Below are 20,871 nucleotides of genomic sequence, written 5' to 3'. Positions count from 1 at the left end.
ACTACACCACCACAATCCCACCCCATACACTCTCTTTGCTGGAACAACCTATTCTGGTTTTCTTCTTACCTTTCTGGCTCTGCCTTCTTGGGTTCCTCCTCCTCTCTCCAACATTTAAAGGTCTATTCACTAAGACTCATTCACTGAACTCTTTTTCTTCTCGAAAATGTTTCCTAATGCAAGGGGCAGGGAAATGGAGTTATAGTTAGAAGGACTTCCCACTGCAATTAGCATATAATTCAAACTCCTTTCCTTAACCAAAGGGCCTGACTGACCGGTCATCAGCCAAACTCTACCACCTTTCATTCCCTCCCTCGTTTCACAGAGCACTGATCGTATGGGCCTTTCAAGTGCTCTCAGTTTCAAGTCTTAGGGGTTTTGCAAAAACTAGCCTTTTTTCTCTTTGTGGGACCCTCTGTCTCAGTGTTTGCCTAGCTTTGCTCTTTCCTATCCTTACGTCTTGGCTTATATATCATCTCTTCAGAAGTCTGACTACCATAGCCAAATTACATTCATCTCTTGTTATTCCTCCGTTTGGTTCCTTCAAAGCCAATATTGCTATTTGCATTTATTTATTCGTGTTGATTTGTTCAGGTCGGCTGCCTACCCTCTGGAATTTAAACTTGAGAGCAGATACAATGGATCGTGCTCTCCCGTAGGCCATGTGCCAGGCGCCAGCACAGGCCCTACACTAGCTGGCTCAACACCCGCGGACAGAACGAATGAATGAGCCCTCAGAGGGGCGGGGAGGACTCGGGCGCGGCCAACGAAAGAGCAGCGGAAGCCCCGCCCCTTCCGTCTGCAGGGCGGACGCCTCGGCAGCTAAGGCGGCGGGGCCGCGGCAGGAGCCGGCTCGGCCCGCCCCCTTCTCCGCGCCCCGCCCCGCGCCAACGCCGGCCCGGCTGCTGTCAGCTCTCTCAGCGTCCAACACAGCCGCGGTGCATGCTTAACCGCTGCGGCCGCCGGCTGCTGCACGTCCTAGGCCTTAGCTTTCCGCTGCTGACCGGCCGGCCACTTTTCCTCTTCCCGCATCGCTTCATGAAGCCGCAGGTCGTGTTCGTTCTTGGCGGTCCCGGCGCCGGCAAGGGGACCCAGTGCGCCCGCATCGTTGAGGTGAGGCCCGGGCAGCCAGCAGGCTCCCTGGGCTTGACCGGACACCGGGCTGGCCCGTCCCGCCGCGCGTGGCTGGCCGCGCCACCCCCCACCCCACCCCCGAACCGCAGACTACGAGTCCCGGCGGCCGATGCACCGCGGACTTGGCGGTGGTCGAGGGTCCGCTGGCGCGCTGCATGTCGGGACTGGTAGTCCACGTCCGCCCGCCCCGGGGGCGCCCAGAAAGGAAGGGGATCGCTTGGGGTTGCTTTGTTCCTGCACCCCTCTTCCCTTACATTTTGGGGGCCAAGTTCGTCTCGAGAGTGGGCTGGGAGAGGGATCCCAGGAGGGTCCGCTTCCATGGACCCCGAGCGCGTAGAAGGTCGGAGTACCACTGGTTGTGGGGCGGGTGGAGGCGGCAGCTGTGTCGATTTGGGTTAGAGGTCGGGGTGTGCCCACAGCTGCCTCAGGAGAGACCGGTTTTTTCAGCCCTCCCCTTCCCACAGGCCCTCTGAACTCTAAACAGGTAACTATACTGGTCTTTACTCTAGAAAGGAGCCCGGGCGACAGGGCTTTAGGTGTTCTGGGATCTGCTGATTGCTTTTTCTAAACCCGTCATGGCTAGTACCCAGCCCTAAAGCCCAACCCGCTTTCGTGAGGTTGGAAAAGCGTGGAGTATGAGATGAAACTTCAACCTCTGGCCCAGCTGCCAACTCACGCCTAGTCTGTGGCCAGGTCACTTCCTCTCTCCGAGTCTCCGTTGTCCCCACTAGAATAGTAGAGGCTGTGCACGCAGATTTAAACTCAATGTGAAATGCCTCCCAACTCTAAAATGGTGTTATTCTCCCCCTCCCCCCCAAAGTGTGATAAGGTTACCGGTTCAATTCCGTTAACAATTTTCGAATAGATATGTGGTTAGCTGCAGTGTGGGTGAAAGACTTACTGGAGAATCCGGGGAATGTTTGGGAGAGGAGGAAGACAAGAGATATCTAGAAACAGAAGAGGGGACCAGTCGTGCTGTAAAACACCAGAGAATTCTTGTGAAACTCAGACCAAAAGATTTTGACCCAGAACTTCTAAAATTATTCCCTCCTCTGTTCCAGGAAATGGCTTTTATTCAATTCGGTTCAGTTGCTCAGTCGTATCCATGGACTGCAGCACGCGGGGCTTCCCTGTCCATCACCAACTGCCCGAGCTTGCTCAAACTCATGGCTTTTATTAGCTTTGGGATTTTACTCCTCTCTCAGGTTCATACAACCCACTCCTGTACTATATTTTATTCTCTAAAGAGCATCCAGAAATAGTCAGATGGTAACATAAATATCTTCATTGTGTGTTTTATAGCTGTATTGATAATTGTTGATCAGTTGTAGAAATATAAGTGGAACTAAATCAACCAAGAAATAGATAAAAAAAAGTTTCTCCTTATTTTTGTTGGTTCTTTTCACTTTTTAAAAGACATGACAATTTATTTCAAGTTTTTGTTGTATGTATGAAATAACTCACATGTAAATGGCATGATAGGGGAAGGAGAAAAGACTTTATTTTTGTTTGTTTTTGTTTTAATTTTTCCTGGAGTATAGTTGATTTACAGTGTTGTGACAGTTTCAGGTATAGAGCAATGTGAGTCAGTTTTACATGAAGGACTGATCCTGAAGCTGAAACTCCAATATTTGGCCACCTGATGTGAAGAACTGACTCACTGGAAAAGACCCTGATGCTGGGAAAGATTGAAGGCAGGAGAAGGGGACGACAGAGGATGAGATGGTTGGATGGCATCACCGACACGATGGTCATGAGTTTGAGGAGGCTTCGGGAGTTGGTGATGGACACGGAGGCCTGGTATGCTGCAGTCCATGGAGTCACAAAGAGTCAGACACGACTGAGCAACTGAACTGATACATATATCCACCTATTTAAAGATTCTTTTCCCATACAGATCATCACAGAGTATTGAGTAGAGTTTCCTATAGTATACAGTATGTCCCTTTCGGTTATCTGTTCTATATACGTTAGTGTCTAGCTTAGTTGCTCAGTCCTGTCTGACTCTTTGGGACCCCATGGACCATAGCCCACCAGGCTCCTCTGTCCATGGGGATTCTCCAGGCAAGAATACTGGAGTGGGTTGCCATGCTCTCCTCCAGGGGATCTTCCCAACCCAGGTCTCCCACATTGCAGGCTGATTCTTTACTGTCTGAGCCACCAGGGAAGCCCAAGAATACTGGAGTGGGTAGCCTATCCCTCCCTTCTCTAGGGTATCTTCCTGATCCAGGAATCGAACCAGGGTCTTCTGCATTGTAAGTGGATTCTTTACCAGCTGAGCTACCAGGGAAGCATTCTATACACAGTAGTGTGTGTATGTCAATCCTAATATCTCAATTTATCCCTCCCTCATTTCCTTCCCCATTGGTAAGTTTGTTTTCTATATCTGTGACTCTCTGTTTTGTACCAAATTTTTTGGATTCCACATGTAAGTGATATTATATGATTCTCATTTTTCTCTGACTTCCTTCACTCAGTGTGACAGTTTTTAGGTCCATTCATGTTGTGGCAAATGACACTGTTTCCTTCTTTATTATGGTGGATTAATACTGCATTGTATATATGTATCACATCTTTTTCATCCATTCCTCTGTGAATGGTTAGTTTATTTCCATATCCTGGTGATTGTAAATAGTGCTGCAGTAAACGTTGAGGTGCATGTGTTTCTGAATGATGGTTCTCTCCAGATATGCCCAGGAGTGGGATTGCTGGATCATATGGTAGCTTTATTTTTAGTTTTTTAAGGAGCTTCCGTGCTGTTCTCCATAGTGGCTGTGCCAGATTACATTTCACCAACAATGAAGGAGGATTCCCTTTTCTCCACACCGTCTCCAGCATTTATTGTTTGTAGATTTATTGATGGCCATTCTGACTGGTGTGAGGCGACACCTCATAGTAGCTTTGATTTCCATTTCTCTAACAGTTTGTGATGATGTAGTGATGCCTTTCAGCCATCTGATGTTTTCTTTGGAGAAATGTCTGTTTAGATCTTCTACCCATTTTTTGATTGGAATTTTTGTTGTTTTTTTTTTTATATTGAGCTGCATGAGCTATTTGTATATTTAGGAGATTAATCCCTTGTTACTTTGTTTGCAAATATTTTCTTGAATTCTGATGAGCCATTTACTAGAATTAAAACAAATGTAGGTTCAGACTATAACCCTAACTATTCCATTTGCTATCGCTTTAGTCCCAGAGAAATTGTTACTTTTAGCTTGGTTCCTCTGTAAAAGGGAGAAATAATACCTATCTGGTATGGCATTTGTGAATATAAAATGAGATAAAATATCTGGTATAAGTAGATACAAATAATTTTTTACCTCTATTTTAGAGTTCCTGTTCTGAATTTATGAGATTGGTTATTTTTACTTCAAAGTACACTGTAGTATTACTTTTAAAAATTGGTTTATGATTGATGTATTTGAAAGCATTTAAATATTTTGTTTCTGACTCATGATGTGACTTTTAAGTGTCCACACCCAAGCTAATGATACCCATATTACTCCACTGGATTAAACATTATCTCTACATTCTGTAACTAGTATTTATTCTTTACTCTGTTTGATAATGGCTGGCAAGATTTTAAACCTTAATTAGAAGAATTAGAAGATTTCCGTGATGAAATATGTTCTATACTATATTATCCTATTCTTTAAAATTTCAACAATTATATGAACTTAAACTCTTTTAAACTGTTACTTTTTATTCCAAATAGTTTATAATTTAGTAATTGCTGTCTTCTAGCAGATTAAACAGTGGAATGTCTATGGTCAGTCAAGTCAGAGGTTTTTTGTTTTTGTTTTTTCTTTTATGAGTCTATTGCATTTTGACTCAATGCTTTATTATACAGGCAAATGTAAGCTGAATCCCAAACAATATAATTTTTGGAACTAATTATTTTTCTGTAGGGAAAAAGTTATATAATAAAGGTTGAAGTCCCCAACTATCATGCCATTGCTAATTCAGCTCACAGGGTACCTGAAATGTGGCTGAAATAGAATTATTCCTTTGGGAAAATTAAATTGATTTCCGACTCAGGCCACCAGAAGTACTTCTTTGGGCCCTGGCCACAGAACCTGAGACTGTCTGGCTCTCTAATGTCCTGGGACTTTGGGATTGTGGTTGTGTCACAGGGGGAAGCTGTTGCTTGTTAGTTGTTTTGTTTTTCTGGCTGTGAATTCTACCTCTGCTTCTTGCTCTCCCAGACCTTGAGGAAGAAAAGGCAAATCTGATACAGTATCTTCTGAAAGTGTTGTGAACTGGGAAGGAAAGATTGGAAGGAGGCTTTGAGGTTAAATTTTGCCCATTTATTTGAACTGATCTTTTTCAGTTTCCGGAGAAGGCAATGGCACCCCACTCCAGTACTCTTGCCTGGAAAATCAGTTTCATTTTATAACTAATTGTTTTAAGTCTGTTTTCTCATCCTCATTTTGTTTATGAAGATTAACCATTTCCTAAATCAGTGCAATCAAGACTCAAGTTCTCAGAGTGGAGTTATTATTATTGTGACTAAAGGGGACAAGAGAGGATGAGATACTTGGATAGCATCACTGACTCAATGGACATGAGTTTGAGCAAACTCTGGAAGATGGTGAAGCACAGGGAAGCCTGGTGTGTGGCAGTCCATGGGGTCACAAAGAGTGGGACATGACTTAAAGACTGAACAACAACAACAACAAAAATCTGATGTTAGGATACCATGTCAGTTTTTAATTTTTTAAATTAAGCTTTGTTTGTATTGTTTTGGCCCAAGAAAAATCATGATGCCATAACCTAAACTTGTCCAAAAACAATAACCACAATTTTGCATCTGTTATCTGAGATGTTTAAATCTACTGTCTTTTAAAGATGGTGAACATTTTGGTTAAATGAACAAATTATGCTAAAGCTTATATTCATGCCAAATTCCTTTTTGAAGCACCCCAACAGCATTTTTATCATCTTCTGTGTTATAATTTCCTCCAGGACCTCTATGAGTAGTTTATATTTTGTATTCTACATGCTGATCAGTTCAGTCGCTCAGTTGTGTCTGACTCTGCAACCCCACGGACTGCAGCACGCCAGGCCTCCCTGTCCATCACCAGCTCCCAGAGTTTACTCAAACTCATGTTCATCTAGTCGGCAATGCCATCCAACCATATCATCCTCTGTCGTCCACTTCTCCTCCTGCCTTCAATCCTTCTCAGCATCAGGGTCTTTTCCAGTGAGTCAGTTCTTTACATCAGGTGGCCAAAGTATTGGAGCTTCAGCTTCAACATCAGTCCTCCCAATGAACATTCAAGGTTGATTTCCAGGATTGACTGGCTTAATCTCCTTGCTTTCCAGGGGACTCTCAAGAGTCTTTTTCCAACACCACAGTTCAAAAGCATCAGTTCTTCGGCGCTCAGCTTTCCTTATGGTCCAACGTCTCACATTCATATGTGACTACTGGAAAAACCATAGCTTTGACTATATGGACTTTTGTTGGGAAAGTAACGTGTCTGCTTTTTAATATGCTGTCTAGGTTTGTCATAGCTTTTCTTCCAAGGAGCAAGTGTCTTTTAATTTAATGGCTACAGTCACCATCTGCAGTGATTTTGGAGCCCAAGAAAATAAAGTCTGACACTGTTTCCATTGTTTCCTGCTGTACTTAGAAAGTTTTGGGTGATACTTTAAGTATGCATTATAGAAATCAGAAACTCTATTTTATTTATCTTTTTGTCTCTAGTGTTGAACATTGTGCCTGGTACATAATAGGTGCTTAGTAAGTGTTCTTTGAACGAAGTTATATAGCACACCAGTTTGTCTTGAGGATGTAAAAAAATTTAAAACTCAGTCCCCAGGGGGCGCCCAAGTAGCAGTGCTTCCAGTTTCAGGATCGTGTTTGAAACCTCCTCTGATTTCTCATGTTAACACTTCAGTTTACTCTCAGTGAGTAAATGGTATAGTTGTAAAAATCTGATGAGCATTCTAAAATTATCAAACTCCTGATTACAAATCCCCAAAGCAAACTATCACTCATTAAAGAAACTAGGAAGATCCACTGGACAACTAGATTTTAAGTTTATTTAAAGAAAAGTTTAAATCGTCTCTAAAAAGAGAGTCCATAGAATCCTCAACTCTCCCAGATCACTGTCATCTCATTAAAGGTAACTGTATTGTGGAGTTTTTGTTGTCCTTAAGAATTTGGAGGAGGGAGAGTATATTCAGATTATTTACTGTTCTTACTTTTGAAAACTCTTTTTTTTTTTTCTTTCCGTTTTAAGTTACAATTGTAATACATAGTTGTTACAATTGTAATACTTAGTTGTTGTTGGCTCTAACCTGAGGTCACCAGTATTAACTGTCTGGTATTAACTCTTTCTCAGTACTTCTACAAATAAAAGTGCATATGTTTACCTTTTTTACTTCCAAGTGGGATTATTCTGTTTTTTATGGAATGTACCATGGCTCTCCTCTTAACTCATTTTTATCAGTAGCTACAGAACAGTCCATAATATGGATGTTACCGTAGCATAGTTGTACCATTCCCCCACTATTGCTAGGCATTTAGCATACTTTTCAGGAATTATTTTGCTGTTGCAAACAGTGCTTCAGTAAACTTCCTTGTAAATATAATATTGCATATGGATGCTTTTATTTTTGCAAGCAAGATTCCTAAAAATAGGATTGCTAAGTCAGAAGATAAATGCATTTTTAATTTTAATTGATAATAGTTTGATTACTTTTCAAAAACATTGTACTTAATTACATTTCTACAGCGGTGTATGATTTTTTTTTTTGCTAGCACTGGATAGTTATCAGTCATTTTAATTTTTGCATATTTGTTAATCTCCTCCTCAGAGTTTTCCTGAATAACTCATTTTTTCCCCAAGAAGTCCATTAAGGTGAAAGGCATAATTAGACTTAAAAAAAATTTCCCTGTACTTGTCATTTATTCAGAAAACAGTCTTTGAGAGCTGGGCACTTATGATAGTTGCTAAGGTGAATAAGGCATGGACCCTGCTGTCAAAAGTTTACAATGAGCTGGGACATATGAAAGTTAAACAGTGACTACTACAGGAAAAGAGTGGTAAATCCTATGATGGTAAGAAACCAAATAGACCGTTTAGATAAGGGACATTTAAATTATAGTTCATTTGGTCAGGGAAAGCTTCCTGGGGGGCAGTGAATATGTATGAGCTGACTTTTGAAGGACAGTAGGAAAGAAGCAGCCAGGAGATGTGTTGTAGTGGAGAACACTTGAAGCAGAGTTACCCTTGCACAGAGGAGTTGGAGCTTTCAATTCTGAGAAAAGCCTAAGGAGAGTAAACTGATGCAAGTGAGACTGACCCAGAAAACACTTCCTAAACGCAAACTATTTTGCTCTGTGTTGGGAAATACTAACCTCTCAGTTCAGTTCAGTTCAGTCGCTCAGTCATGTCCGACTTTTTGCAACCCCATGAATCACAGCTCTCCAGGCCTCCGTGTCCATCAACTCCCGGAATTCATTCAGACTCAAGTCCGTCGAGTCAATGATGCCATCCAGCCATCTCATCCTCTGTCGTCCCCTTCTCCTCCTGCCCCCAATCCCTCCCAGCATCAGAGTCTTTTCCAATAAGTCAACTCTTTGCATGAGGTGGCCAAAGTATTGGAGCTTCAGCTTCAGCATCAGTCCTTCCAATGAACACCCAGGACTGATCTCCTTTAGGATGGACTGGTTGGATCTCCTTGCAGTCCAAGGGACTCTCAAGAGTCTTCTCCAACACCACAGTTCAAAAGCATCAATTCTTCGATGCTCGGCTTTCTTCACAGTCCAACTCTCACATCCATACATGACCATTGGAAAAACCATAGCCTTGACTAGACGGACCTTTGTTGGCAAAGTAATGTCTCTGCTTTTTAATATGCTATCTAGGTTGGTCATAACTTTCCTTCCAAGGAGTAAGGGGCTCTTAATTTACAGTGAAGATAGACACGTACTTAATATAATTTCATGAGAAAGGATATGAAAGATTTTTGCAAATATTAAAGTTTAACAAATTGTTTTAAAATTGTTTATTGGGGGTTCCCTGGTGACCTAGTGGTTAGGATTCTGGACTTTTCACTGCTGTAGCCTGGGTTCAGTCTCTGGCCAGGGAACTGAGATCCCTCAAGCCATGCAGTGTGGCCAAAAACAAAACAAACGAAAAATTATTTATCTTTTAGTTCTGCCTCCCAAACTAGATTGTAATGTCTTCAGGGATAGGGACCCTGTCTTTTGCCGTTGCTCATTCTACTGCATGGTGTTTGAAAACCCTACTTATTCTTCAGTTCTTAGCGTAATACGAAGATTCCCAAACATTCACAGTTCATAGTGTCCTTCGTGTCTCTGTACTTTTTTTCACAAACAGCTTAGTTCAAAATAAATATATTTATTAAGTAATTATATTTATTTATTAATTATATTTATCCAGTAATTAGATCCAAACAATGCTTAAGTATTTTCTAACAATCTAGTAGCTGTTTAAAGAAAAAGTACATATAAGCTAAAAGAAAAATAAAGCAGCTAAATAAATTTTAGCTAAATAAGCTAAATAAAGCAGCTTTATTTCATTCTCGATCACTTACTAATATATGCCTGTTAGGCACTGTCCAGTTTCTCATACCTTGGAATCAGATTGGCCACTTCCATCCTCATTTCCTTTTCCACTTTAATTTTCATGTGGTACTTATTTTTATTACAGCAACTGCCCACCGAAAAGTTAGCATCACAAAGATGTGTCTTCAAAAAGAATGTGCATGATCTAAAGTTGAAATTGTGAGCTACCCTGAGCTAATAGTTCACATGATATCTAATAGATGTTCAGTGTTGCTCTATTTCCCTTAAAAATGTAAATCCAGGGCACTCTTGTGAATTCGCTGCAGTGCTCCAGGGTACTGTGGCATACAGTTTGGGAACCATGAGCTAAAAATGACTTCCTCAGTGAAACTAGCCCTCAATTTTTAGACTAGGTCAGATTTCTCAATTATGGGCTCTATCAGTTGTAATTATTTTGTCCTTTATGATAGTTACCAGTTTTTAATTATGTTGTCCTTTATAACATATATCAGTTTGCAGACCACCTTTAACTTTATAATTATTGGATTGTCTCCTCCATTAGACCATAAGCTCCATAAGGGTGAGAGCCTTAAGATTTCTAAATTTACTCTCACATCTTTAGTGTATAGTACAATGTCTGGCATAAGTTGATGCTCAATAAACATTTGTTAAGTAGATTTTAAAGCCAGTCATAAAAGATTTTTGCCATTTTGTGAGTTATTTAAATTTTTGGCTCTTTGGTTTTCTCCTCTGGACATTTGTGATACTAATCTACTCTTAGGGTGATTATGAGGATTAACCAAGAGAATCCATGTAGTAAAATGTCTGGCACAGTGCCTGCTTTGTATTAGTCACTTCTCATAACGTGGGCATCTCTCTCCTTTCCTGTTCTGTGCTTGCTTGTCCATAGTCAGTGAAGGAAGTGTCTTGAGCAATGTAAGTAGCTACACTTTGGTTGGCATTCTTAGTTGTTAGACTGAAGAAAAATGGATTTGAAAGGACATAAACAAACGTCAAACTGTCACACTAGTGTATTGTCTACTAGGCAGTATGTAGAGTTGAGACTCGAGAGTTAGACTGTCCAGGTATGAATCTTGATCATAACACATGCTGTGTGTGAGATCTTAGCAAAGGTTTAGTTTCTGTGCCTCAATTTCCTCACTTGTAAAATGGGAGTATTAATAATATATACTGTCTACCTCGGAATGGTTTGTGAGGAGTATATGAGCTAATGTACATATAGTACTTAGAGCAGTGCCTGGTACATGGTAAGTCCTTTATAAATATGTTTATTATTATCATCATCATTTTACTTTTCCTGTGTTAGTTTTACCTGCTCTTCTGCCACCCCTACTTCCTCAACCTTCTTTTGAGTTGCTTAAGATTTTTTTTCCTCGTGATTTATTCCTTCCTACTTTGGAAGCTATACAGTCTCTTTTTAGTGGTTACACTAGAAATTTTAAGCACACATATTATTTAACTTGAGTCTAGTATTAATATTTTTACTCTTCTCGAAACAATAGACCTTAGGACACTTGACTCTATTTTCTATCTTATTCTGTTTTCTCCTTTTTTTAGGATTTTAATTCTATATTGACTTTTTTTTTTTAATCCCTACAAATGACCTGTTAATGTTTTATACAAATGTTTGTTTGGAATAATATGCATGCTGCTGCTGCTGCTGCTAAGTCACTTCAGTCATGTCTGACTCTGTACGACCCCATAAATGGCAGCCCACCAGGCTCCCCCGTCCCTGGGATTCTCCAGGCAAGAACACTGGAGTGAGTTGCCATGTCCTTCTCCAATGCGTGAAAGTGAAACGTGAAAGTGAAGTCGCTCAGTTGTGTCCGACCCTTCACGACCCCATGGACTGCAGCCTACCAGGCTCCTCCGTCCATGGGATTTTCCAGGCAAGAGTATTGGAGGGGGTACCATCGCCTTCTCCGGGAATAATATGCATAATTATAATAATAATAAATTGTTATAATAATAAAAATACATACCACTTTCTTTATTAACAATTTATTTTTGCACCTCAGACCTTCTCACTGAGATCATTTTCTTTCTTGAAGTATATCCTTTAGAAGTTTCTTTAATCAGTATAGGCTTGTGGTTAGGAAATTTTGCTGTTTTCTCTGCATGGTAGGTTCTCTTTTCCTAGGTCAAGCACCTGACTTTATGTGGAACTCATTGATCTGAACTCCAATCCTACTTAGGCCTCAGTCTTTGTCTCTTCTCCCTTCTTTGTGGCCTATTAAATCCTAGGCTCCAGCCACTTGTGATTTGGGGATGGGGACATCCCCAGGGCAGCCACAAATCCAGCACTCTCTGATTCCTCTGGACTTGTGCTTTCTTATTTATATGAAGTTGAATTAGTCTTTTTTGGCCAGCTCAGTCATGCTTTGAAAGGTAATAATAATAACATTATATGTTAATAACTACATGAGTGTGCTGTGCTCGGAGGGATTTTGAATGAATATTCCAGCCCCATCAAAATTAGACACCTCTACCTAAGTCTGCCCTAGCTCAGAACACCTCTTTAGTTCTGGTTCTTCCCCGTATCCTTATTCCCACTGAAATCTACTTCATTGACATCCTTCGGGTTAATGTTTTTAGTGATGGTAGTCAAGTAAACACCACATTCTAGTTAAGATGCTAATTGGAGAGGACTGCAATCTGAAAGCTCTCTGAAAGTCACAACGGAGTACAGTATTTTTTTTTTTTTTTTTTTTAGGATTATAGTATTTGTAACCGTGTCCTTCTGAATTGAAATTCAGAGCATTTCAGAGAAACTTCTCTTGTCGTGAGACTTTTAGACCAGATAAGGGAAAAAGGGTGGAAGCAGGGGTTATTGTTCAGTCTTTAGGTCATGTCCTACACTTTGCAACCCTGCAGCACCAGGCTTCCCTGTCCTTCACTATCTCCCTGAGTTTGCTCAAACTCACATCCATTGAGTCAGTGACATCATCCAGCCATCTCATCCTCTGTCACCCCCTTCTCCTCTTGCTCTCCGTCTTTCCCAGCATCAGGGTCTTTTCCAATGAGTTGGCCCTTTGCATCAGGTGGCCAGAATATTAGAGGTTCAGCTTCGGCATCAGTCCCTCCAATGAATATGCAGGGTTGATTTCCTTTAAGATTCACTGATTTGATCTTCTTGCAGTCCCAACAGACTCTAAAGAGTCTTCTCCAACACTGCAGTTCAAAAGCATCATTTCTTCAGCGTTCAGCCTTCCTTATGGTCCAACTCCTACATCCTTACATGACTACTGGAAAAACCATAGCAGGGGGCAGGAGATAACTGTCTTATTCTTTGTGTCATATTAACTTGATCACACTGACTCTTCTTAGCTTTAAAGCTAGTACTTTTAGCCCAGTTACCATATGAAAATGTATTGACTCTAACATTTCAGTTAAATTAAGAACATATTTACAGACTAAACATGTGATAAGAGCGTTTAGAATTTAATAGAGAACAGGTGTGACTGGACATACTGTTTGCTGACAGGTTGTTGCTGCTTGTTGAACTTTGGTAAAGGAAGAACTCCCAGTTACTATGTTCCATTCTCAGAAACTTTGAGGGACTGGGTCCCCAAAAAATACAGGGTTCCATGCTTGGTTTCCATCAGCCATCTCCAGAAGACCAGTAAGTTGGTTCTATTCATCATTAGGGTGTATTCTATACCAACAAGCAATTAAATATGCTCAGTTTGGGACTTCACAAAAAGGCTCCTTCCTTGCTCACTTTTTGTTTGGAACTTCCATGATGTAAGTAGTAGTCATTGGTGTTTGTCACTGGAAAGTTCTGTGTATTTAATTTGGCCTATAGGACTTACCTTTATAATTAAGTATAGTTTAGGTAGATATTGATAATAACATGAATTTTTTCCTCTTGGTGTCTACTGGGAGTAAAGAGACAGCCCAGATAATATGTAATTGGGAATTGACTTGATGGCTAATTTAGTTTTTTATTTTAAAAATAATTTTCATTTATTTATTTTTGGCTATTCAGGGTCTTCATTGCTTTGCATGTACTTCCTCTAGTTGTGGTGAGCCGGGACTACTCTTCGTTGCGGAGCACAGGCTCTAGGCATGGATTTCAATAATTACAGCTCCCAGGCTCTAGAGCTCAATAGTTGTGGCACATAGGCTCCATTGCTCCAAAGCATGTGAAATCTTCCTGGACCAGGGATCCAACCCATGTCCCCTGCCTTGGTAGGTAGGTTCTTATCCACTGTGTTACTAGGGAAGTCCTAATTTAGGTTTTTAAATTGGAAATTTTTATTTGCTACTTATTGAATGATTATTGGATGAGGCAAGTGGAAATGGTGTCAAGAGTGGGAAAAGGCAAGAATGAAGCAAATGAAACAATGATGGTCAGAATCTGGCTGAGTGGTGGGTCAGATGTGCCTGACTCTGTATGTGGATAAAGTTCCTGATCTCATCTCCTTGCTAGGATACAACAAAATGATAAAGTCCATCAACTTGAAGTCTCCGTTTTAGTTTCCACTAGCAGATTCTGTGGAGAAGGCAATGGCAACCCACTCCAGTACTCTTGCCTGGAAAATCCCATGGGCGGAGGAGCCTCGTATGCTGCAGTCCGTGGGGTCATGAAGAGTCGGACACAACTGAGTGACTTCACTTTCACTTTTCACTTTCACACATTGGAGAAGGAAATGGCAACCCACTCCAGTGTTCTTGCCTGGAGAATCCCAGGGACGAGGGAGCCTGGTGGGCTGCCGTCTCTGGGGTCCCACAGAGTCGGACACAACTGAAGCGACTTAGTAGCAGCAGCAGCAGCAGATTCTGCATGCAAAGACTACAGTAGCTTGATGGCAAGATTCTGTCTCCTTGTCTGTCACCTAGGAATTACCTCAGAGGTCCACTGTGGAGTAATAGTCACTGAAAGTCACAAGACCTGGGTTCAAGTGCCAGTTTCCGCTAATTAGCAAGTCAGCTTATCTCAGTTTCCCCTTTTGTAAAATGAGGAGTTTGAAAGTAAATGGTCTGGAAAGCCCCAAAACAGATCTCTATACCGAGACTTCAATGTTAGATAGTAATCCTGTAATCCTATGTAGTCACATTCAGGAAGTATATTATTCAGTCACGATGAATAGGTATATATTCTTTGCCATTGTATGCTATATGAATGGGAGCACCAAGGAATTGTACTTAATAAATTCCCACTGAATTTCATATTTACATAGAACTTCAGAGTGGTAACAAAGTATGTGTAAAGGCGGGAAAAGGAATAGCTTTTTGAAATGGAACAATTGTGTGTATGAATTTTTTTAATTAAAAATATTTAAGAAATGGGATGTTGAGCCAACTTTGTTACAATATAGTATAGTATTAGAAAGAATGTAGACTTTGAAATCAGATGTTGGCTCAAATCTCAGTCTGCCACTTATGGCCATATTGCTTAACTTTTCTGATTCTGTGTCTTCATTTGTAAAGTGATGATAATAATGCCAGCTTCATGGGTTGTTATAAAGATGAAATGCCATAATGCATCTACTGTGTTCAGCACAGTACATGGCCCTCAGTAAAATGTGTAAAGAGTAACATTATTTTAGAAAAGGTCTGTGGTAAAGAGATCAAAGAGTAATTTAGATTAAAGTAGTTTAAGGAAGCATTGTATTCCCATTGTTTACTATGGCATAAGGAAATGATTACCCACACTAGTCAGTTTACAGATTTTTAAAAACTCGGTGGTATTTTAGAGTCTACCAAATATGAAAGGTCTTTCTACTTAGAGAAAATATTTGGAGTTAGCTTAGATTAAAAATCCTAGAATGGGCAACTAGATTTAGGGAAAAGCTTATAGTATAAATGCTCTTTATATTCAAAATAGGTTACTCGATGCCAAATGGAGCAAATGACCTAATGATTGGGTGTCTAAGCTAAGCCTGGATATATACCTTAACTGTCTTCTTATTAACTATGCAAGTGCTTTTACTTTTGGTTACTTTTTAATTATACAAATAGTACACATACATTATAGAAAAATTAGAAAATACAGATGAGTAAAACAACAGTGTAAAAATCACCAGGAATCTTACCACCCAGAAAATACCACCATTAATGAATATTTGGGGACATATATTTCCAGAGATTTTTTTTTTAGTAGGTTCATTCTCTGGAAACCTGCTTTTTACTTATAATATCACAAGTATATTATCATGTTAGTAAATGTACTTTTACCACATAATCTATATGATGATATCATATTCTATAGATTACATACATTAATTAATTGGTTCTTTTAGACATTTTGTTTCTGACTTTTCAGAAATCATATTCTGTGTTTTTAAAAAAAATAACTTGGAAATATAATTTACATACCACACAACTCATCCACTTGAAGTGTACAATTCAAAGGTTTTGATATGTTATTATGTTACTAATTTTTTTTAAATTGTGATAAAATATATCAACGGTTTCCCTGATGGCTCAGATGGTTAAGAATCTGCCTGAAATACCGAAGATCTGGGTTCAGTCTCTGGGTTGGGAAGATTGGCCTGGAGAAGGGCATGGCAACCCACTCCAGTATCCGTGCCTGGAGAATCCCCATGGACAGCGGAGCCTGGCTGGGCTATAGTCTATGGGTTCGCAAAGAGTCAGACACCACTGAGCAACTAAGCACACACACAAAATATATCATGAAATTTGCTATTTCAACCACTTTAAGTGTGTAATTCAGTGGTATAAATTGCATTTATAATGTTGTGCAACCATCACCACGATTTCTAAAACTTTCTCTTCACACCAAAGACTCTACCTTTAGGCAATAATTTCCCATTCATCCCTTCCCCTAGCCGCTAGTAACTTCTAGTCTAATTTTTCCTCTGAATTTGCCTGTTTTTGGTACGTTGTGTGAGTAGAATCATACAGTATTTGTTCCCCCCTGTTTGTTTTTTTTTTTTTAATACAGCTTATTTCACTTAGCATAATGTTTTTAAGTTTCATCCATTCCTTTTTATGGCTGTATGATGGTTCACTGTATATGTATATTACGTATTGTTTATCCATTCATCTGTCGTTGGATGAGCGCTTGCACCTTTGCACTATTTTGAGTCGTGCTGCAGTGAACACTGACATGCAAGCGTCTGTTTCAGTCGTTTGGTTATATAGCTAGGAGTGGAATTGTCGGATCATATAATTCTGTTTAACTTGTTTGAGGAACTGCCAAACTATTTTCCCCAGCAGCTGTGCCGTTTTTCCTTCCTACCAATGATGTGTGGTTTCTTTATCTTCACCAACACTTATCATGTTATATTTGTTTGATTGATTATCACCACTCCAGTAGGTGTACAGTGGTATCTTATTGTGGTTTGGACTTGCATTTCCCTAATGCCTTAATGCTGTGAGCATCTTTCATGTCTCACATGGCCTTTTTTTTTTTAAATAGCCATCCGAAATGAAATTTCTACAGTGACCACATAGGGAGAGGAAATTCACATGAATAAATTGCTTGAATCAAGGCATAAGGAAAATAAATAAATAGCCATCCTAATGGGTGTGAATTGGTGTCTCATTATGGTTTTGATTTGCATTTCCCTGATGACTGATGATGTTGAGCAACTTTCCCATACTTATTGGCCATTTCTTTATCTTCTTTGGAGAAATGTCTGTTTGGATCATTTGTCCTTTTTCTTCCCTGCAGAATATTGCATTTTAAAAACTGTCTTTTGTAACTTTTAAAGCTGGGTGGTTTTTATTACTAAATTGTAAAGTTTTAAAAATATATTTTTGGTATAAGTCCCTTATCCAGATATATTATTTATAAATGTTTTTTTCTATCCTGTGGGTCATATTTTCATTTTCGTGGTAGTGCCCTTGAAAGCACAGAAATTTTAACTTTGATGAAGTCTGATATCTTGCACTTTAGAACATACAGTATGCTTTCTATTGCCTATGGAGCAGAGATTAAAAGATTGATAGTGAGGCCAAAACTGTAAAAGAGGTATAATTGGTGAGTGTCTGTATTGTGCCTGAGACTGAGAGTTGAGGGTGGAAGAGAGAGGGGATAGTGTAGGCGGAAAGGAAGAGTGGGAGTAATAGATTTGTGTTACTTCCTTGACTGATTCCAGGGCATAATTGGGTCTAACCTCAGTTGGTAAAAAATCTGCCTGCAATGCCAGAGACCCCTGCATTCAATTCCTGGGTTGGGAAGATCCGCTGGAGAAGGGATAGGCTACCCACTCCAGTATTCTTGGGCTTCCCTTGTGGCTCAGCTGCAGAAGAATCCGCCTGCATTGTGGGAGACCTGGTTCCATCCCTGGGTTGGGAAGATGCTCTGGAGAAGGGAAAGGCAGGCTATGGCTCATGGGGTCATAAGAGTCGGACATGACTTAGCGACTAAACCACTACCCACTCCAGTGTTCTGGCCTGAGAATTCCATGGACTGTATAGTCCATGGGGTCTCAAAGAGTCGGGCACAACTGAGCAACTTTCACCAAGTCAGACTAGAGAGATGGGAGAGGTTGTCCATTTTTCACAGTGGTTTCCAGCATTCTTCCTGTTGTGTAGTTACATCAGGGAAGAAAGTTTTCCATAAAAATTACCCATAAGCTTATCACTTACTAGGACATTTCCTGCATGTGAGAAAGTCAGATTCTCATCAAGAAACAAGAATCCCTTATATTCTGGTCTACATTATATAAATGGGTATAGTTGTCTGTTTAGTTCAGTTCAGTCACTCAGTCGTGTCCAACTCTTTGCGACCCCATGAACTGCAGCACGCCAGGCTTCCCTGTCCATCACCAACTCCCGGAGTTTACTCAAACTCAGGTCCATCGAGGCGGTGATGCCATCCAGCCATCTCATCCTCTGTCATCCCCTTCTCCTCCTGCCCCCAATCCCTCCCAGCATCAGAGTCTTTTCCAATAAGTCAACTCTTCGCATGAGGTGGCCAAAGTATTGGAGTTTCAGCTTTAGCATCACTCCTTCCAAAGAACACCCAGGGCTGATCTCCTTTAGAATGGGCTGGTTAGATCTCCTTGCAGTCCAAGGGACTCTCAAGAGTCTTCTCCAACACCACAGTTCAAAAGCATCAATTCTTCTGCACTCAGCTTTCTTCACAGTGCAACTCTCACATCCATACATGACCACTGGAAAAACCATAGCCTTGACTAGACGGACCTTTGTTGGCAAAGTAATGTCTCTGCTTTTTAATATGCTATCTAGGTTGGTCGTAACTCTCCTTCCAAGGAGTAAGCGTCTTTTAATTTGTCTGTAGTCAATGTTAAATCCCAGGCCGGGCTAGAATTTGATAGCTATACCATCAAAAATATGTATTCGTAGACTGACTTTAATTTTCGATTAAGAAAAATGTAATCATAAAGGTAAATTTTATACCAAAGTTTTTTTAAAAACGTACTACTTTTTGAAGCTAAATATTGATTTTCTTCACACCTCCTATTAGCACAGGTTGATGAACTAAAAATGAAGATGATTCTTTGTTGTCTAAGCTAGATTAATTTTCTCTTTCTTAAAAAAAAAAGAAAAAACAGTTGAGAGAGGTTGGCACAGTAAAGTTCTGAAAATGTGCCAAGGGGTCATTTTGGAGACTAGAAGTAGTGTGGTTACATTGTCTGCCATGGCGGTGTCATTTCCAGAACATCCTGCTTATAATTTTGAACTCAAGTGCCTAGTGTAAGGCTTCACTGAAATATGTTTCCTTTTAAAATTCTGCTGCTGTGCCTTTTGGATCCTCAACTCAGTGTGTCTCTAAATTTCCATCTGTTTCTAGGCTATAAAACTGGACTGTTTTCTGTCTCCTTCTATAACTCTTGACTTCATGCCCATGCAGTGTGTTTCTGTGTTGCTATATTATACTTTGTTTCTCCTTTGTTTGAGGAATGGATCACTTTCCAAGGAAATTTTTATCCAAACATTTGAATTGATTTTTGCTGCTATTCTCAACAGTGATTTAGTTTTAAATTCTAAATAAGTTTGTGATTGTGCAGGTACTGTTTTTCTTTTTTCATGGAATTGGATAACTTTTTATGTAGAAATATTTATTCCTAATGTTAGGCTATTTATTTTGCTGTTCTCTTAGGATCTGGTATTAATAAAACACTTAAATCATCAGTCTTACTTTGTGATATTTGCCCTTTAGAGACGTGTAGATAGAATATAACCTTTTTTAAATTAAAAAATTTTAAAGTTTATATGTATACATGTACTTTGAGATTCAAACAGTTTGAAAGTACATAAAGTAAAAACTGAAAGTTCTGTAATTAACCTTAGCTTCCTTATTCTCCTTATGTAATCACCTATCAGCATTTTTATGTGTGGCTTTCTGGTCCTTTTTTGATATATTTATACACAGATAAAAATGCATGCACAAATATTGCCTTTTGTTCCGTGCCATGCATTTCTTGGCTTAACAGTATATCTTGGATAGCTTTCCATATCAGCACATGTAGATAGCTCTACTCTATTCATAATATATACAATAATCTATTTAACTATTCATATATTTGTGGGCATTTAGATTTTCTGTTTACAAATGATGCTAACATAAACTGCCATGTACATGTGTCTTTATGCACATGCACAACTGTTTCAGTAGCTCAACTCCTAGAAATGGCATCACTGAGCCAAAGGGTATACAGACTTAAATTTTGTTTCACTACCGAATTGCCCTCTAAAATTGCTTAGGCAGTTTATACCCTGGTCCTTGCCATAGCCAGATACATCTTTTTATTTTAACCAATCTGATGTGTGAAAAATGAAATTGCTTTAATTTGCATTTTCGTGATTACCGGTAAGGTTGAGCATCTATTCTCTCCTTTTCTTTGAATTGTTTGTTCTTATCCTTTGCCCACTTTTGTATTGAGCATTTTTCTTTGTTAGTAGGACGTCTTTATATACAGTGTATATTACCCTGTCACCTTTGTATGGTGAAAGTATTTTCTCCCAGTCTGTTGCTTGTCATTTAGTTATATCTATGTTGTCTTTCTTTGTTCAGAAGTTTTTATTATTTATATGGTCAAACATGCCGTTTTGATTCTTATTTTGGAGTGTCTTTCTCACAATCTTATTTCCCCCTGGTACTGTCCTGTGATTGGGTTTTGTTGTTGTTTTGTTTTGCTTGTATTGTGTTGTTTTAGAACTTTAATTTACCTGAAATTTAGTTTTGCGTATGATGTGCAAGAATCTAATTTTTTTTTCAGATGGTAGCCAGTTGCATA

The 20,871-nt window shown here is 39.7% G+C and overlaps 1 protein-coding gene across 1 annotated transcript in view; it reads left to right on the top strand.

Moving 5' to 3' along the window:
- The first annotated feature begins 874 nt into the window (after positions 1–874).
- Positions 875–20,871, top strand: part of CMPK1 (cytidine/uridine monophosphate kinase 1) — a 36,268-nt gene continuing 16,271 nt past the window's right edge. The window contains exon 1 of the mRNA XM_027537333.1: positions 875–1,113. Within this exon, the coding sequence (XP_027393134.1) occupies positions 943–1,113 (171 nt within the window). The 5' untranslated portion in view covers positions 875–942. The remainder of the gene's footprint in view (positions 1,114–20,871) is intronic.

The sequence above is a fragment of the Bos indicus x Bos taurus genome, chromosome 3 (assembly GCF_003369695.1).
Source record: "Bos indicus x Bos taurus breed Angus x Brahman F1 hybrid chromosome 3, Bos_hybrid_MaternalHap_v2.0, whole genome shotgun sequence".
Lineage (NCBI taxonomy): Eukaryota > Metazoa > Chordata > Mammalia > Artiodactyla > Bovidae > Bos > Bos indicus x Bos taurus.
Note: the sequence above shows the minus strand (reverse complement) of the source record. Positions and strands in the feature narration are given on the sequence as shown.